Source organism: Oxyura jamaicensis, chromosome 12 (assembly GCF_011077185.1).
Source record: "Oxyura jamaicensis isolate SHBP4307 breed ruddy duck chromosome 12, BPBGC_Ojam_1.0, whole genome shotgun sequence".
In the NCBI taxonomy this organism is placed as follows: domain Eukaryota; kingdom Metazoa; phylum Chordata; class Aves; order Anseriformes; family Anatidae; genus Oxyura; species Oxyura jamaicensis.
Genome location: NC_048904.1, coordinates 21,292,688 through 21,310,714, shown reverse-complemented (window position 1 = coordinate 21,310,714; position 18,027 = coordinate 21,292,688). Strand labels below are relative to the sequence as shown.

The 18,027-nt window shown below is 52.4% G+C and overlaps 2 protein-coding genes across 4 annotated transcripts in view; both read left to right on the top strand.

The window, feature by feature from the left end:
• SRGAP3 (SLIT-ROBO Rho GTPase activating protein 3) overlaps positions 1–13,000 on the top strand; it is a 59,287-nt gene extending 46,287 nt beyond the window's left edge. Inside the window, exons 15-21 of one of the 2 annotated variants that reach the window (XM_035337465.1) lie at positions 1,272–1,377; positions 1,639–1,866; positions 2,541–2,620; positions 5,552–5,732; positions 6,107–6,256; positions 6,649–6,976; positions 9,092–13,000. In XM_035337465.1, coding sequence (XP_035193356.1) covers positions 1,272–1,377; positions 1,639–1,866; positions 2,541–2,620; positions 5,552–5,732; positions 6,107–6,256; positions 6,649–6,976; positions 9,092–9,508 — 1,490 coding nt within the window. In that variant the 3' untranslated portion in view covers positions 9,509–13,000. The remainder of the gene's footprint in view (positions 1–1,271; positions 1,378–1,638; positions 1,867–2,540; positions 2,621–5,551; positions 5,733–6,106; positions 6,257–6,648; positions 6,977–9,091) is intronic. The other variant, XM_035337466.1, reaches the window with a different exon arrangement.
• Positions 13,001–15,084: 2,084 nt separating this feature from the next.
• Positions 15,085–18,027, top strand: part of RAD18 (RAD18 E3 ubiquitin protein ligase) — a 62,732-nt gene continuing 59,789 nt past the window's right edge. Inside the window, exon 1 of one of the 2 annotated variants that reach the window (XM_035337470.1) lies at positions 15,085–15,091. The gene's annotated coding sequence lies outside the window, so the exon portion shown is untranslated. Of the gene's footprint in view, positions 15,092–16,424; positions 16,431–18,027 lie in introns of those variants that run through there. The other variant, XM_035337469.1, reaches the window with a different exon arrangement.

The window sequence follows — 18,027 nt, the reverse complement described above, 5'->3', positions numbered from 1 at the left end:
TTTGTGAAGTGAAAAAAGGCAAGTGCTTCAAGACAAGTTGTTCCTCTGGGTTTCAGAACAGATACCTATCATTGTAATTTTTAATCGAGTGTTTGCGTATTTGATTTTTTTAAACAAATGTATTCTTAAGTAAAGCCAAACTGAAGAAATAGTGAGCCCAGTAAGCAATAACGGGATAAATGCGTTCTGCAAAAGGAAAAGATTTCCAACATGGACTTCTATAAAGATTTTTGAGCTGAAGCCAAATTTTGTTCAGAATTTTTGAAGACATGGCAGCCCAGCTACATGTTGTCAGGGAATTTTATTTTGATGAGCAAGTGTCAGAGTTTGAACCAGCAGCATGCAGTAAGCAGCTCTCCACTGGTGCGGCTTGTTCCACGCGTCTGAGGCTGGTCTCAGCAAAGCTTTGGTACTCTGCCTGCGTCATGTAAAATAAAAGCCAAAGAATTAAGTATCCAGACAGCACAGTGAGCAGATACGGGCTTCAAAAAACAGTATCCTTGGGGGCCGTGTGGTGCCAGCACCTGCAGGAGCAGCGCCGAGCCCCCCGTGGTGGGAAGCGGGGCCGGGCCCTTGCAGCTCCTGGGGGCTGGAGGCTGCTGCGTGGCGGCCCCAGCATGCGCTGGCGTGCTCCGTGCGAGGCTGGGGTGTGTGCAGAGGGCTCTGAGCGAGGGATCTGGCACTGAAAGCAAGACAGCTCAACGTCACCCTCCTTCCAGCAGAAGGAAGTTGTTTTCCTTTAGCAGCTCTGGGCTTTGTGCACTGCTGTGGAGGGGAGAAGAGAATCTTAACGTGCCAGCTCAGATTAAATTCCTATTAAAGCCAGTGGGAGACTTAGGCAGAAGAGCTGAGGAGGACCTGATGGTTAAACCCGTGAAGGAGTAAAGTTAGTAAAAACCTCATTTTAAAATCTGGACTAGAACACCGAACAGGGCACAATTTTCCAGTGCCATACTTGACTGAAGCTTTTAAGAAATGGGGTAGTTGTTGAGGAATTAACTAAATGTAAGCAGGCATTTTAAAAATGTAACCGTGGACATGTCTTTATTTGCTGTTTAAGCTAAATCTTGAACATACATATGAATTCACTTGTGGAAGAGCAGTATGCCTGATTCTCTACTTACTTAGTGCCAAACCAGTGGATCAAATTGGGAAAAGAACTATTGTTTTCCTTGCATAGTAGGCTACTAGACCTGGAACAAGTCCCTCTGGTGCTGTGTTGCCTGGTCCTAGGAAGGTTTAAAGATGTGCTTTCTATGTGTGTGTTCCAGAAATTGAGAATCCCACCGAGAGAGTGCATCAGATTCAGCAAATCATCATCACTCTGCCCCGGGCTGTCATCGTTGTCATGAGATACCTTTTTGCTTTCCTCAATCAGTGAGTCTCTTTCTTTTTACGCTCTCTCACTCAGTTGTTCATGTCTGCCTTTTTTTTTCAGGGCTTCCCTTTCTTTGTTGCATGAGTCATCTTGGTGAACTGTATTTTGCTTCTTCCTCAGCCTTGCCTGACCGTGGCAGTGTGTTCGGGGAAGAGGTGCAACTCAGTGATGGCTTTTGGGCGATGGGGACTTTGGTGGGAGATTTTTCTGAGCTGCCAGGGAAAGCGGGCACTGCACTTCGCTAACACTTGTGCTTGCAGCTTGTCACAGTACAGCGATGAGAACATGATGGATCCCTACAACCTGGCCATCTGCTTTGGGCCCACTCTGATGCACATTCCAGATGGGCAGGATCCGGTGTCCTGCCAAGCCCATGTCAATGAGGTCATCAAAACCATCATCATCAACCACGAGGGCATCTTCCCCAGCCACAGAGAGCTGGAAGGACCTGTCTACGAGAAGTGCATGACTGGAGGGGAGGAGTACTGGTAAGCAGTGGGGGCAGAACTTCATTCTCTGCAGAACTTAGCAAAGCCGTCTCCCCTCCTTGGGGTTATCTTGCAGTGTAAATTAAGAGTGAAGCTGTGACAAAATGCAGGGCTTTGCCTTGTTTCCTTGTAGACAGAGAATTAACTCCAGCTCACATGAGTATAGGAGAAGGGTTCTGGGGGTCCCTGCGAGGATGGAGTATGAAGAGGCCTCTGAGGAAGTTCAGACTTGATATTCAGGACATCTGAGCCCAGGCTGAGCAGAGCACTGGGAGGAATTTTTCTCTCTGCAGAAGCAGCATGCCTTTTTACATCTGTTTCTGTTAAACATTATGAAATAGGTGTGCAAGAGTTGAGGACAAAATGCTAAAAATCATTGTGAATGAGTGAGTGGAAAAATTTACTTCTTATTTACACTGATTTGTTTTTCCAAAAATGAGTTAGATGCACAAGCAACAGAACATGAAGTTCTGGGCCTGAAGGTTGTGGTGCAAGTGTCTGCTCTTCTCAAAGCAAGTCCAGAGATCTGCTGTGATTTAAAATGAGTATCTCAGTCCTACAAAAATGAAAAGCAGAACTCCTTGGGGCCAGATTTTCCCTCAGCTTTATTTTGCTAATTGTATTGAGAACAGAAGCTTGTTCTTTCCTTTAAAGCACCGTGTATTTTATTTCAGTGACAGCCCCCACAGCGAGCCAGGCACAATTGATGAAGTTGACCATGACAATGGCACGGAGCCACACACCAGTGATGACGGTAAGCACAGACAGCAGCAGCAGAGAACTGGGTCTGTGTTAGAAGAACTGTGCGTGCAGGAAAGCACCATGCCCTTAATTGCATTACACTGGACCGGTGTCTCTCAGCGTTAGTGGCGGATGATGCTTGTAGGTTTGGTTATGCATATTAACATCACTTAAAGGTTTTCATCACAGGATGTGCATGGACCTTCCCTGCAGTCTGACTCTGGGAGGATACAGGGGTTGTTTTTATGCAGCTGTTCTATGAGATTGCATTAATACCATATATGATTTTTTTTCTTCTCCTTGTCGTCTTCCCTTACGTGCCATGTGCTGGCAAGGCCTGGCTGTGTGAAATGGCTCACAGGAGCCAGGGGGGAGCCAGGGGAGTTACCTGTGCCTGGGGACCAACTCTGCTTGCTCCAGGCCCTGGGATGCCTTGTGGGAACAGAACTTCAGCTCAGCAGCCCCATGTAGAGTCTGTTCAAGAGAAGGACTCTTCAGCTGACTTTGTCAGGCTGTGGATCATATCCATTCAAACAGCCATCTTCTTGGCAAAAACAAAAAGAACCTGTGCTCAGATTGCTGCACCCTGGTTTTGTTCCCAGTCAATTCTTCAATTCTGTTTCCTTTGGTACCCATGTGCTCATTTTTGCTCATGTCAGACCTGTGGAGGGCAAAGCAGGACGTGCTGTGAGCTGGGAGCATGCAGCTGGTTGCACCCAGCCGTGCATCCTCTGCGGCTGGCTGTATCAGTGCCTCACAGCGCTCTGGGGAAGGTTCCTGCCCAGCTTTCTGTAAGCTGCCGTCTGCCCGCACCTCTGTGTACACGAGCCATTTCATACACGGGCTCTCGGTAAGCTTTGAAGCTCATGTTGATCACAAAGGTGAGCATGGCAATGGAGCGCTGGCAGCGTCGGACAAGAAGTGTGTTCGGTACAAAACGCGGTGCCCAAAGCAGAGGAAAGCGACGGGCTGCCTTGCCCCTGGAGGCACCTGCAGCTCCGGCGCAGGGTGGGGGCAGCTGAGCTGGTGCTGCTGAAGGACAGCAAACGTGCCCCCGCATGGCAGCGTTTTCGTTGCTGCTCAGAAGGGTGCTGTGGAGCTGGACGCCTCCTTGCGTGCCTCTCCTGATGGCTGCTGTTCCCTCGCCCCCTGCCCTTGACAAAATGCTGGCGCTGTCCTGAGGCTCGCCGGGGTGGCAGGAGGGCCGGCTGGCTGGCCACCACACAGGGTCAGGCAGCTCAAGGCACAAAACACCCTCCATGCTTCTGCATGTTAGGAACAAACGGGAGCCGTGAGGATGAGAAGATGAAGGGGGGGGAGCAAGCTGCTATTTAGCCAATTTTATGCCTGGGTGGTCACATTAATAGCTCTGATTGGAGTTTCCAGGTGATTAACTGTAGTGCAAGTGTGGAGAAGAGGAGCTTTATTTTGTGAATTTCCATATTCCTTCTTCTCCTCACCTCGTGCACCCTCCCTGCTGTGAAACTCAATATCTTATCAGGGCTCTGAAAGCCCTTCACCGTGTGTCCTCAAGAGAGCATTCCGCACCGCTCCTGCGGTGGCACTCCCGAGCACTGTGGGGTTTGCATTGGTGCAGACTCGTATTTTAAGCTGAGGAAAATCTGTCTGCTGAAGCAACCTGTCCGATCTCAGACGGAGAAGAGGGTATGGTTCAGACCCAGCATTTCCCACATCCTTTTCCAGTGGCTCCCCCTCTGCAGATCTTGTGGCTGAGCAGAGAGGGGGGGTGCCTCCTGATGCTGAGCCCATGGTTCAATGATGAGGCAGATGTAACAGATCAATTTTCCCTATTTTTAATGAGAGCACGGCAAATCTAAAGGAACTGGGCTAATTTGCTCTGTCTAGCAGGTGTCCCAGTCTGGTTAAGTCCCCATGAGGGTTAAAAACAATCGGGTATCTCAAATGATGAAGTTAGACCTTTTGCTTCCTAGCTCTACTAGCTGTTAGAGCTAGCTGGGTGGTGGCAGCCTGCTTTTTTACTTCAGTCTTGGAAGGGAAGTGAGCATAGATCTCTCCCTTCCCATCCAGAGAGAAATGCTTTCTGCCTCGCAGCCGGTCCCTGCAGCCGTTTCTCTAGGGTTCAGTGCTCCCAGCTGGAAACACATCCACAGAAGAGCTGTGCCCCTCCACGGGCAGCTAAATGCAAACCGGGCACATGCTGGGGTGCACCAGCAGCTCCCGCTGTGACACCCTGGGCCAGGGGCTCAGAGCTCCTGATGTGCTCACCGAGCTGAAGTGGAGTCCTGCCTCAGCCCTCTTGACATTCAGGCCCTAAGCTCCCAGTCTGTAAATCCTACAAATTTGTAAAATTTTGGCATTTCGTAGAGCTTAAATCAGAAAAAACGTGTGAGGCAGAGTGCTGGGAAGGGTCTGCAGATGTGAACGAGTTTGTGGTGCTGAGCAGCTGCCCGGCCAGAGCTGGTATCATCGTTTCTGTGGGGATCCCCAAAAGGGGATTCATTATTCATCAATAATTCAGGCCAAACTGTCTCCGGGATAAGGGAGGGAATTGAAGAGAAGGTAAGTGGGGCTGTGATGGCTGTATCTGACACGGCTTGACAAGTTCCCAGTCTGGGAGATAATGGGATTCTGTAACCAAATAAATTACTTTGTTGGAAGAAAATATGAATGCGGTTGAAGATGCCATATGCACACAGAGAAATTTCAGCTGCTCCCCATCTGGTCTGCAGCTTTTTGTGGCTGCTGGTAGTTTGTGAGTTTGAGAGAAATTCTAGGAAGGCTGGAAGAACAAAAGGAATTGATCGGTCTAAAAATAAGGTGGTTTGTACTCCACGTAAGATGTTTTTGGAAAGCTAGGGCAGCAGGATTGGAGCTGCTCAGGTGAGGTGGCTGATTCTAGGATTTATTGTGCCCTCATGATGGTTGTACCAAACATTTCTGCTTGTGCTTCTCTCCTTTGCAGAAGTGGAGCAGATTGAAGCCATAGCAAAGTTTGACTACATCGGACGATCTCCACGAGAGCTGTCCTTTAAGAAGGGGGCCTCACTCCTCCTGTACCATCGGGCCTCAGAAGACTGGTGGGAAGGGAGACACAATGGTGTGGATGGTCTCATACCCCACCAGTACATCGTGGTGCAAGACATGTGAGTAAAGGTGGTGCGTAGACTCAGGATGTCAAAATCTCCTACCTACCCAAGGTCCATCTTTAGCTACCTTAATAGGTGGCCAGATTTTCCCAGGTTTAATGGCTTCAGTGAGAAATCTGTATCTGTTCCTGTATGCCTCTCCGTGTATTGGCTTTAGGTTGTTTGTTGTTCAAGCTGGTACAAAGGCTAAACACTGCACTTGGTGTGCCTAGACCCCGTCTGTCATTGACTACCCAGAGCGGCTCGATGCAGACGCAATATTGGTCTCAGCCTGTGCACGTACCTGGCATTGTTCACCGCTTGCTCTGCCTCTAGGCAGGTTTCAGGGTCCTTTGCACATGCCAGCCTGAGAGGGTACTCCTTTTCCCCAGGGATGATGCCTTCTCCGACAGCCTGAGTCAGAAGGCAGACAGTGAGGCGAGCAGCGGGCCTCTGCTGGATGACAAAGCCTCCTCGAAGAACGACATCCAGTCGCCAACAGATCACATTGTGGACTACGGCTTTGGCGGAGTAATGGGCCGGTAGGGAAACTCTCTTTTTCCTGCGAACGCAGAGGTGGTCCCTGCCACGTGCAGGGAGAAGTCAGCGTGTTGTGCAGGGCCAGACGGAAGGGAAAGCTCCACGGTGTTCTGTGGAATGATGTGAGCATGGAAGGGGTTTTCGTGTGGATTGCTAATGTAGATCTTAACAACTAAAAAAGGTACAATGCTGTCAATGCTGTCTCTTTCTTGGCACTGGCTAAAATGTCTGTCTCTAAAATGTCTGTCTCACCTCTTGCTTTAGTCTTCTGGAGCTGAAGGGCTTGAGTTCGGTTTGATCTGACTTTTCAGAGCTGAGAGATTGTCTTACAGCATGCAACCAGATGCTTCTGTCTGACGGACGGTGACCTAGTCTTGTGATGAATTCTTTGCAGAGTGAGATTGAGGTCTGACGGCGCAGCTATCCCTCGCCGTCGAAGCGGGGGGGACACCCACAGCCCGCCCCGAGGGATGGGTCCTGGCATAGACACTCCTCCTCGAGCAGCTGCCTGCCCTAGCAGCCCCCACAAAATACCTCTAAACAGAGGCAGGATTGAGAGCCCCGAAAAGCGCAGAATGGCGACATTCGGCAGTGCAGGGAGCATCAATTTCCCAGACAGAAAGGCCTTGTCTGATGGCCACCCGCTGAGATCGACCTGTGGATCGACTAGACACAGTAGTCTCGGAGATCAGAAATCTCTAGAAGCAGAAGCGCTTGCTGAGGTAAGAGGGTTGTGAAGTGGCTCTCGGTACCCAGGGATCAAGAGGTAAAATAAAATTCACTGGGTGAACCCTGCAGAGCCCCTTTCATCGCAAAGCACTTCACAGTGATGGTGCTGTTGCAGCTGTGATGGTTTAAAGACAACAATGAGCAGCCAACAGCCTTCTTGCTTTTTCAGCTGTATTGGTGTGTCTAATAACAGATACTGCCTCTTCCCACAAATCTTGTTTCCTCGAGACAATAGGCAGCAATATTCGATCCACCACTGAAATGCGCTGGCAGCCCCTGGCTCCCCCAGGGAGGGAAGTGCATTACCTTCTTCAGGCACTTCATAAAGGGGAAAACCAGATCTGTCAAATCAGGATGTGGTAGATGCTCAGTGCATGGAGGAGAACGTTTCAGGTTCATTACTGGCTGTTGGTAGCTAGGACCTCCAAACGTTGTCCTAATCACAGTAGGATGTCCCCAGCTATTCATCAGCAGCAGCAGCATTTGCCATCAGTTCCCCAGTGCTCGTTCCATGCATGTTACCTCAGCATAGCCGGCAGGCCTCCTCTGCTCACTGCTCGCTGGGGGCCTCAGCCAGGCTACACTAAACCTATTAACATCTTGGAGCGTGGTCCCTCCACGGAGCAGACTGCAGGATTCTCCAGCGTCTCAGGGTGCATGGGGCTGTGCAGAGTCCCCAGTTCCAGCGTTTCCCAGGCTGTTGGCTTCGTGCCGCACTTGGCCAGGAGTGAGGGCGGTGGGATTTCCCCACCTGATGCCCACGCGGAGAAGGGCGGCTGCTGGGGACACCACTGCCCACCACAAGGAAGGAGCTTGTGTGGGGTTTGGCAGGTTGTTATGTGTAGAGTCAGCTGTTTTCAGTGGGGTAATTAATGATCATTGCAGAAAGAAAGACCTTTTACTGTCCTGTCTGCTTTTCCACCAGTCATGCTCCTTGTTCGCTTGCTCTGCAGCACGCTACCCAGCTTCTCTGTTCATCAAGAGCTTACGCTTGGCGTGAACAAAGCCACAAAGTTCTGGTTGCAGCCTAGTGCATATCCCAAGTGGGGTTCGGGCTGGGGCACCACGTCAGGGCTGGGGCAGCGTAACAGTGTGCGCCGACCCCTGGGGCCCCTGCTGGGCACTGCCCAGGGCCCGTTTCCCAGCCGCGGGGCAGGCAGGGCAGCGGGTGCCTCCGGAGGAATGGGTGAATGCCCTGTTTTGTTCACTTCTTGGCTTTGTTGGTTGGTTTGGGTTTTGTTTTAGAGCTGTGGGAAGCATTTTCACTCAGCTGATGTAAATAAATATTTACCTTGAAGTCTGTAGGACCGCTGAACATGGTAGTCCTAAGGCTTGGCTCTGGGAGTTTGTTTCCACTCATTTTTTGCAGTTTAATATAATTAATTGGAGCTAACTTGATAATTAATTTCCGTCTACTGAACATCACCTGAGGCTTACCAAGTATGCGGTATACATTAGAAAAATGAAGGACTTGTCTACACAAGGACAGTGAGCAGAGTTAGCTAGGGCTACTTTTTAAATGATCGATTCAGTTGACTTAAATCACTTTGCAGACGGTCTCTCTGAGTTCAAGTGGCCTTAATTCAGTTAAGGCTGAAATAGGGGAAAGCAAATTAGGGCCTCTTTATTTCTGAATGAAAAGATCAGCACTACAATTGTAGGCAATTCACCCAATTTGCTTTAAATCGACATTTTTCCCTGAACTGGGCTCCCTTTCTGGCAGATCTCTTTGGGCAAACTCAGGGGTGCTGTGCCCCAGGACCACGACCCCGGTGGTCTGGGAGGTGCCACGCTGGGGGGCTGGTTCCTGCAGGGACCGGTGGGCAGGATATCAGGGCTGGTGGCACAGCATCAGTCACGGCACACAGGAGTTGCTGCTTTTGGAGCTGGTGACCAAACTCCCACTGACTTCAGAGTCAGCGGGTGCCTTTGTGCTGCCACAGTTTGGGCCCCGTATCTTCACAAGCCCCTGCTTTGCCCAGAGGCCTGAGAGACCCCATCCTTGGTCAGCCCCCACAGCCACCCCCCAGCCACGCAGACACTAGGATAGGGGCATCTCTGCGGGGTGGGCTGTGATGCCGACCTCCCTTTCTTGGTGGTGTTTTCAGGACATCGAGAAGACCATGAGCACAGCGCTGAACGAGCTGCGGGAGCTGGAGCGGCAGAACACGGCCAAGCAGGCTCCCGACGTGGTGCTGGACACGCTGGAGCCCATGAAGAACCCCCCGCTGGGCGCCGCCAACTCGGAGCCCGCCAGCCCCCTCCACACCATCCTGATCCGAGACCCCGACGCCGCCATGCGGCGCAGCAGCAGCTCCACCACGGAGATGATGACCACGTTCAAGCCGGCCCTGTCGGCCCGGCTGGCCGGTGCGCAGCTGCGGCCCCCGCCCATGCGGCCGGTGCGGCCGGTGGTGCAGCACCGCTCCAGCAGCAGCAGCAGCTCGGGGGTGGGCAGCCCCGCCGTCACCCCCACCGAGAAGCTGTTCCCCAGCAGCTCGGCGGATAAATCGGGCACCATGTAGGCTGGGCGCGGGGAGCGGGGACGGCGCTCGGCCAAACGGCAGGTCAGCATCATGCTCACGAGCAAACTCCCCGGGGGAGCGAGTGCATCGCCTCGGCCTGCCTGGGGGCACCTACCTGGACACGTGTGTGTGTGTGTGCGCACGTAGGCACGCGCACACCCCCATCCATGTGCAAACTCTTCCCAAGCTTGCACCCTGCGGCAGGAGGAGACGGCAGGCCTACACGTTGTCACTGGAGAATACACATTCTATGTAGAAGTATATATTACAAAGTGTACAGAAATGGGTGACTTTTTTTTTTAAAGTAGATTTACCTCAGAAACTGTCTCTGAAACATCCTCGCTAGAGATGCTGGGTTGTGTTTTTTTTTTTTTTTTTTTTTTTTTTTCCCCAGGCTATTTGCGTGTGCGTGCATGGAAATACCTTGCAACTGTGTGTCGAGCAATACAAGGCCAGTCCTGGGAGGATATTCTGCACCTCTCGACATTTACAAAAAAAAAAAAAAAAGGAAGATACAATGGGTTTTATTCCCTACTTGGCCTATGGAGTTGAAAATGTCTAAGTGACAGCAGGGTTCGTCAGGCCGGCCGGGATGTCTTCTCAAGCCGAGTCCTGAGACTGCTTGGTGCGCACCGGGAGGGCCCAGCCAGCAGGACCGGGCGCTCCCCAGGCTCTGCAGGGCGAGGAGCATCGCTGCTGCCCCGGTCACAGCGCAGCGCTGGGGGGGCGAGCAGGGTCCTCTGAACTCCAATTTTCTTGAAGACTTCAAAATGAACAAGGACTGGTGACAAACCTGTGGTAAAGCATAAATAGAGTAACTTACACAGCTCTGAGATGCTTCATTTCACTTTCCCCATACACTTTTTTTTGTTTTGGTTTGTTTTTTAACCAATGAATATCTCAACAAATGGGACTAAACAGGCAAGGAGGCTTTGGTACAGAAACGTTCCTTTATTTCAAGTTGCACAGCAGTACATGAGGGTCTTGATTCAGATTGCGTCTTCTTGCATGAAAAGCATGAGCCATATTTGACCGTATCAGATGCGTAACCGATCTGATGGGGTGATATTTTGCACTTTCTGTACTGTACTATATAATACAACAGTTTGAGTTTATGCAAAATAATTTACATTTTGTTTTTCCTCTAAACATTTAACCCAGAGAAAAAAAAATATGCAGAAAGAGCTGGGGATTGCATGGTATTTCGTCTGGTAACCAAGTCTCTCTGTAATGCTGAAATCAAGACACTCTGTGCTTCTCCTGCAGTTTTCTTCTTCTTGTACAGAGTTCCACGCGATGACCTGTGCTTTAATTTGGTCCCTTCCACGTGATCCCACGCAACCCCAGCGTGAACCAGGCCATCGTGAGTCTCAGCTGCACAGAAATCTGCGCTAACAGCTCCTTAGCGTCCATCCCCTCCTCTCAGTATCTGACTCCTGTCTGTCCCTCAGCAAGCCCTCCTGCCTCCTCCAGCGGTCCTCTTCCCCCGTCCACGGCTTTTTTTCTCCCGTCAACCTCCTCTCCTCTCTCCGAGCCCGCGGGCCGATGCTGGGCTGTGCTGCCGCAGCCACGGCCGCCCTCGGTGCGGGCGCGCGGCGCCAGCCGCCGGGCAGGAGGGCTGCTTCGTCCCGTGTCCGGCGCACGAGCATGTGTCCCTGCCACGCCTGCCTCTCCGGCCGCCTGCCCGGTCCGTTTATGTATCGCTGTACTTGCTTCAGTGCTGGAAAGTAACTGTTAAAATGTAAGCTGTACAAAATATAGGGTAAGATTAGATGAAAGCCAATGCCACTCACCAAATCTTTGCACTTAGTAGATAGATCAATGTAAAAAGTAATGTTAAAGAAATAAAAAGCAGAAACCTAACCTTTCAGTGTACAGTGTGGGGGAAAGTACTGTATGTAGTGGTTCTGTCATTGTTCCTCAGTGTAATGCTATAAGGGGAAATGGTGTTTACGTACTTGTCTATTAACATAGTTGACATTTGTAATTACCACAATTAGTTCATATTGATGTTTATTTTTCTTCATAGTTTCCCCCCCTTTCCTAAACTTAGACTAACCCCGAGGTCAACGCCTCTGTCATTATGGGCAGCAGATGTTCACACAGCCTGTTCTAGCAATGAACCAGCAAATGGGCTCTTAGGGGAGGGAAGAAACCCACTTGGCACGAGAGTTGTGTATTCGTTGCCAGTAACTTCTTTTTTTTCCATTTAGTTCTTGGAGAACATTCACTTTGCCAGTCGTCTGTTTTTTTATATACTTTCAAAGATGACTCGATAGCAAAACCATGTTTATTGTTTTTTTTCTTCCCTTCTTTTAACGATACGGTACAAATTCCAGTGTTTTCTATTAAATTATTGCCTTTCGTTTTCCTTTGTTTTGTTTTGTTGTGGGTTTTTAATACAATTGTTTTCTTATCTTTAAGTGCCTTTTTGAGCACCAGAACAAATGCTTGGAATTAATGTACTTGGAGCTGTACACATCACGATTTCCTTTGTACAGTTATGTTGTGCTGTGGGTGATTGCTTTTAAAATCCTTTTAATTTTTTTTTTTAAAGAAAAGAAAAATCAAGACATTTTGTTGAAGATTAAACTACCCCTTTTTAATACGGTATTCCAATTGTAGTTTTAACTACTGTAAATTTAAGGGGGAAAAATGTATTTTTCTGTAACTTGGCACAAAATTTAAACACATTGCAGGAGTATCATAACTGGAACCCACTCACGTTTTATGAGTGACTTTATCCTGATCCTTGATACCTCTTTAAAGGCTCAAAGACTGTAGGCTTTAAGAGTTCCTAGAGCTGTTCACTCAAGCTGTGAAAATTTGCAGCCTAGCAGCGGGTAGGGGACGCCGGGCGAGCCCCGTGGAGGAAGAGGAGGGCAGCTCCATGGGGTTGTTTCTCTGCTGTGCAGAGCCGGTGCCACCCTCCTGGGGGTCCCTGCGGGTCGCCCAGGACCGCGGCTGCTCCTGAGGCAGCTCTGCGCTCAGCCCAGGTGCCCGGGCCCGGCAGTGCCGCTGCAGGGCTGTTGTGCCCCAGCCCCTCTCTTCTCTGTGCTGGCTTCGGCAAGGAGTGCAAGCACGTCGGTCCCCGGGCGGTGACGGCAGCGCGTTTCCTTCCTTAGGCTGAAGTACACCGACAGATCACTTCTGTAAATCCCGGGCTGTGTTATTTAACTAGCAGTGTTGTGGTTTTCACGGTGCGGCACTAGGTGTCCCGAGTCTGATCTGCTTCTGAGTGGCTGGGTTGTGGAGTCTGAGGGGTTTTTTGGTTGTGCCAGGAAACCTTAGGACCCTGCTGGTTGGCTGCCCTTCCTAACGGTCGTCGTCCTCCCCGTGGGTGTTGTCTCTGTAACGTATGGTGAGATGCCGTTCAGCTAGAGTGTCTGATGGGGTCCTCTGTCCTGTATGCTGATGATGCCATGTAGATGGAGCCACTGGTCGGATGTGGACTCATCCTGTTGAATAAAACTGCTTAACTTTTCTCAAAAACACCTGTTGTGGTTTCAGAGTGTTCACCGCCTCACTGCTGTCCCGGAAAGCTGCATGTGGCTGGCGCCGTGTCCCTGTCCCCCCTTGACGTGTCCCTGCCTGGTGCCAGTGGCTCTGCCAAGCTCTGCGGCTCCTCCCCGGCCCCGTGCTGGGAGCTGGGCCTCGGGGCTGGGCAGGGGCCGTGGCCACACGGCTGCTTCCCTTCCCGTCCTGCAGGCAGGCCCGCTGTCCATGACAGTGACTTACCTGACGGTGGGGTGCTTGTTTACATGAACCGCTGAGAGCACAGATGGACGCTTCCCTTTCAGCCCTGGACATATGGTGAAAATACACAGGGAAGGAGATGTAGGCCAATTAAAAAAAAAAACAAAACACAAACTCCTTGTGGGTGTAAATTCACACATTTCCATGGATGTGGGAGGACCTGTGCTGATTTACACCAGTATAGATGTACCCTGCATTCCTGAGCTCTCATTTCTTCTTTATTTAAAATGCATTTCTGAAAAGAAAAGAAAAAAAAAAAAAAAGAAAAAAAACAACAAAAAAAAAACACCAAATGGGCACACTCCACTACTTGACCCAATCTTTGCCTTGATATTCTCTGCAGGAACTGGGGCGTGAGAAGGGGAGACCCCGGGGATGCCGTGAGGCCGAGCTCAGCCCTGGGTGCACGCCTCCAGCCCCCGCTCCCCTGGCACCGCCACGCACCCCCTGAGACCCGGAGCTGCTCGAAACCTGCCACGCTCGTGTGGCTGGGATGGGAAAGGAAAGAAATGGGGATAGATCAACGACATAAACCTGTTAATTAAAAGGCACTGAACCGATGGCAGTTAGCCTAAAGAACATGTGCCGAGCGTGGTGCAGCAGAATGTGTCCTGCTCAAGCTCAAGGCCTGAGCAGCCTCTGAGCGCGGGGACCAGGCGCTGGCTTGTCCCCAAGCGCTGGGGCCGTTCTGGCAGCAAGAGGGGTGCAGGGATTCCCCCTGCTGCTTCTGCCCATGTGCACAGACTTTGTGCATGGGGGCATCCTCACAGCGCTCCCCTGCTGCCCCCTCAGCATCAGCCGTGCCTCCCCGGGCTCACAGCGGATGTATTTTGGGGGGATCATGACCGGATTGCCTGTCGCCACTCCTACATTTTCCCCAAACACTTCACTCCATAAGCCCCTCTAAGCAGTTTAGCGCATTAGCACTCGCTTGTGTAGGAGTACGAGATTAGTATTTCTCTTGAAATTGAGAGAATTGCTTTGGCAGCGAAGCACTGAAAGCGGGCTTGCTTTCCTTCTGAAAGACGATTATAGGGGCAGTAATTATCCCCGGAGGGGCAGGGGGGCCGGCGGGGTGTGCTCCCGAGCCCCTCCAGCCGCGGGGCTCGCTGGTGCGGGGTGGGCACCCAGAGCTGTGCACGGGGCCGGCGGTCGGTGGGGGCCGGGGGGGCTGCTGCTGCCCTCAGCACGCGGACAGCTGAGGCTGTGTGTGCCGCCCGGCCCACCGCCGCGTTTCTGCCGTCGAGGCGGTCACTGCATCACCGCTCCGTGCCCCAAATCCCTGGTTTGGTGAGCTCGGGAACCGCCGGTGCCAGCGCTGCCTGTGCCCCGCTTCCCCGAGTGCCGTGTGCAGCCCCCGCCCAGCCCAGACCTCCCCCTTCGAGCCCAGCCCCCCGCCGAGCCCAGACCCCCGCCGAGCCCAGACCCCCCCCGGCCGAGCCCACAGCCCCCCGCCGAGCCCGAGCCCGAGCCCGAGCCCGAGCCCCAGCCCGATCCGGCCGCCGAGGCCCGGCGCTGTCGGCCCCGCGCCCAGCAGGTGGCAGCGCGGCCACGGGCTGCGGCCGAGCGGCGGCCTTGGGCTGGAGATAAATTAGCCCTAGTAAAGATTTATTGACGGTCGGTGGCTGAGGCCAGGGAAGGTATTCGGATGTGGCCGGTGGCCCAGCTCCCCTCCCAGGCTTCGCGCTTTCCCTGAGAGAAGCACCAGGGCCTGTGGCAGCGGGCACAGGCCGGGCGTTGTGGCAGCACTGACGCTGCCCAGGCAGCGGAGCCAGCACAGCGCCTTGCTCCCACAGAGCGGCCTCCAGCAAACCCCGGGGCAGGGCCGTCTCCTGTGCTGGTCTTCTGAAACACCTGAAATCCATCAGCACACCTGGGCAGAGATCTGCTCCTGCTCCTGAAGGGAAATCGTTAAGGGAGGGATGGGGGAGAAGGGGGCCTCTGCCATAGCAGCTTAGGTTGGTGTAAGTGCACCCACTGTGAGTCCTGCAGTGGGAGGTGAAGCCAAAACAGGGAAGTGAAAGGAGAAGAAAGCACAGCTCTTCTGGGTGGGGATGGCTGCCCAAATAGCAGGACATAGCTCCAGGCCAGGCAGCACCCCCTGTGTTTTTGCCCTCTCCTCTGGAGCATGGTGCAAGCCCATCTCAAGCAAGAGCAGCTCCTGTCCTGTCTGGAGAAGAGCCATGCGCAGATGTGGCTGCGTGGGGAAAGGAGCTGAGCCCCCCGGAGGGGCTGCGTGGGGCCGTGCATGCTGTGGGGGGCAGGAGCCCGGCTCCCTGCACCGCAGCATCGCCGTGTCCCCAGCCAGCGGCGTCCGTGTGGGCTGCGCTGTGACCGCCTGGCTCCGTCTCCAGCGGCTGGCAGGGAGCAAAACTATTCCTGCAGGTATGCTGTTGATGAGCTTTTTCCTTTTTTTCCTTTTTCTTTTTTCCCCCTGGCAGTTCACAAAACAGAAAGGGTGCTATAGGCACAGGGAAGGACATTTGTATGGGTGGGAGGCGATCACCCGGAAACCAGAGCATTGTTTTCAGATGGCGTTTCAAGACTTGAAGCTGGTTGAATCACTGAGGACCATTAAGGAAGAACTCGTGGTATTTTGGGGAAAAAATCCTTCAATCTGTTTCTTGACTGAAGCTGGTGACACTTTTATCTGAGACAGGCAAGGCTTTAGATAAAGGTTTCAAAGCACTTCACAAGTGAATTAAAACTGTTTTTGAAAGATGGGCGTTTTTACCTGCGTCAAGTTGTAGACCCATTCAGTGGCACCATGACTGCCATTTGTACAGACACAAGAGATTACTCTGCGCCCACAGAGTCTACGGGCATCAGAGCAGAGGGAGGCAGCTTATCCAGGGCCACGTGCGGTGACTCAGGCCCAGGGGGATTAATATGATCAAGACTTGCAAGTCAAAAGTGAGTTAGAAAAAAGGGCAGTGTGGGGCAGAAACAGAGGTGTGAAGGAAGGGTGAGCTGGAGCAGCCAGGGTCAGGCAAGCTCTCGGGGCAGGAGCTGCAGAGGAGGAAGCCTCTTCTGGCTCTGTGTGCAAGTCGTGCGCAGGAGGATGAACGGGGTCCGCGTGGACGGAGCGGTGCCGGGGCTGCTGGGGTGCAAAGCAGCAAACATCGACAGTGGCTGTGCTGGGGCCGCTGCTCCCTGCAGGGCTGGGGTCTCAGCAGGACAGCACCAGGCAGTGCGGGGACATCCCGGTGACATCCCTGTGGCACGGACATGGCCGTGCTCGCAGGGGGGAGCCGCAGCAGCACTGCACCTCCCTTCGCCGCAGGGCTCGCGGTGTAGCACGAGCCCACTCTGAAGCACTGGAACGAAATCTTGGCTTCCTCCAATGATCTTTTGGATAATTAATTGCCGAGAAATGCTCTGATGGTAATTTGCCTTTTATTTAGGTGGATCCAATCATTCAATATTTAGGTGGAGCCAATGATCATTCACTGCATGTGCTTTAGAGACGCACCTAAGGGCAGCCTGTCAGTTGTAATGCTCATAGATAATGAATGAAAAGATGACACAGAAGTGAAATGGAGAAGAAATGTTGGCGGAAATTAGAGTGATTAATGCTTTGAACCTGGACTCAGAGTGCGGCAAGTGCTTTCAGTCTTGCTGACTGAATTAAATAAGCCAAATTAGTAATATATTTAATTTTTTCCTCCTGTTTAAAGACATCCAAGTGCTTTTAGCAAATGAGGTAAAGAGTTTCCATCTATGTTTAGAGCAAAACTGGAGCAATGTGCCGTGGCGCGTCCAGAGCCTGCGGTGATCTCATGGCACAGGGCCATGCACCCTGTCCTGCCCTCTGCATGGCCTTGCTGGTGACGCAGCCGTGAGTCCGGGTGGCCCCAGAATAGCTCTGTGGGTGCTGCAGTGGCAGCCCCCGCACACAGAGCGGCAGGCAGGGCGGTGCAGTGGCCGGGGGCATTCACGCTCAGAGGATGCGCAGCCCCTGCGGGGCGGTGGGACGTGGTGAGCTGTCTGGGGTCTGTCCTGCCCTCATCGCCCGGCTTTGCTGCCAGGTGACTGTTGTGTGTTGACAGGGATCTGTGTTAGCTGCACCCTCATCACTTGTGGTGGGGACTCACCCGTTTCTCCCTGATGCCTTCCACATGCACCATGCTTTGTTTGCAGTGCTGCGGTCCCCAGCAGCAGCAGCCAGCAGTCCTTGGCACTGCGGGGTGGAGGCTGAGGCTGTCCTCTGCACCGTGCGGCCTGGGGACATTCCCGGGGGGCACACGTTCACCCCACTGCGGAGAGGGGAAAGGATCTGACAGATGAGATCGACTCTTGGAACTGGCAGCGCGCTCTTCAGATAGCAAACTGCCCTGGGTTTGCCTGGAGACAGATAGTCAGCGTGGGGAAAACCTGGCACCGGCTAGCGCCGCTGTGGTTTGTGCTGGGTTTCAGTGCATTCTTTTTTGAGTTTTAATTGCTTTATTTTTCTTCAAACGTCTCCCTCCTGCTCCGGTGCGTGACCAGAACAGCGTCTCCCCAGGCTGCCTCCTTTCCCCCTGCTCTCCAGCCTGCCTGGCCGCTGGGTCGGAGCTTGCCTGCTCCGGCAGGGAAGTCATCTGCTCCTTGGCTGGGCAGTGCAGGGCGCACCCCGCTGCAAGGGGAAAGTAAGAGTTTTCCCCACATTTGTTAAAATGGAAAAAGAAAAAAAAAATGTTTGTATACCCCTGCAGGCTCACTCTCTGTGGACACATTGGAAACCAGAATTTAGTGAGCTTTAGGGATTGCAGCATTATCCATCT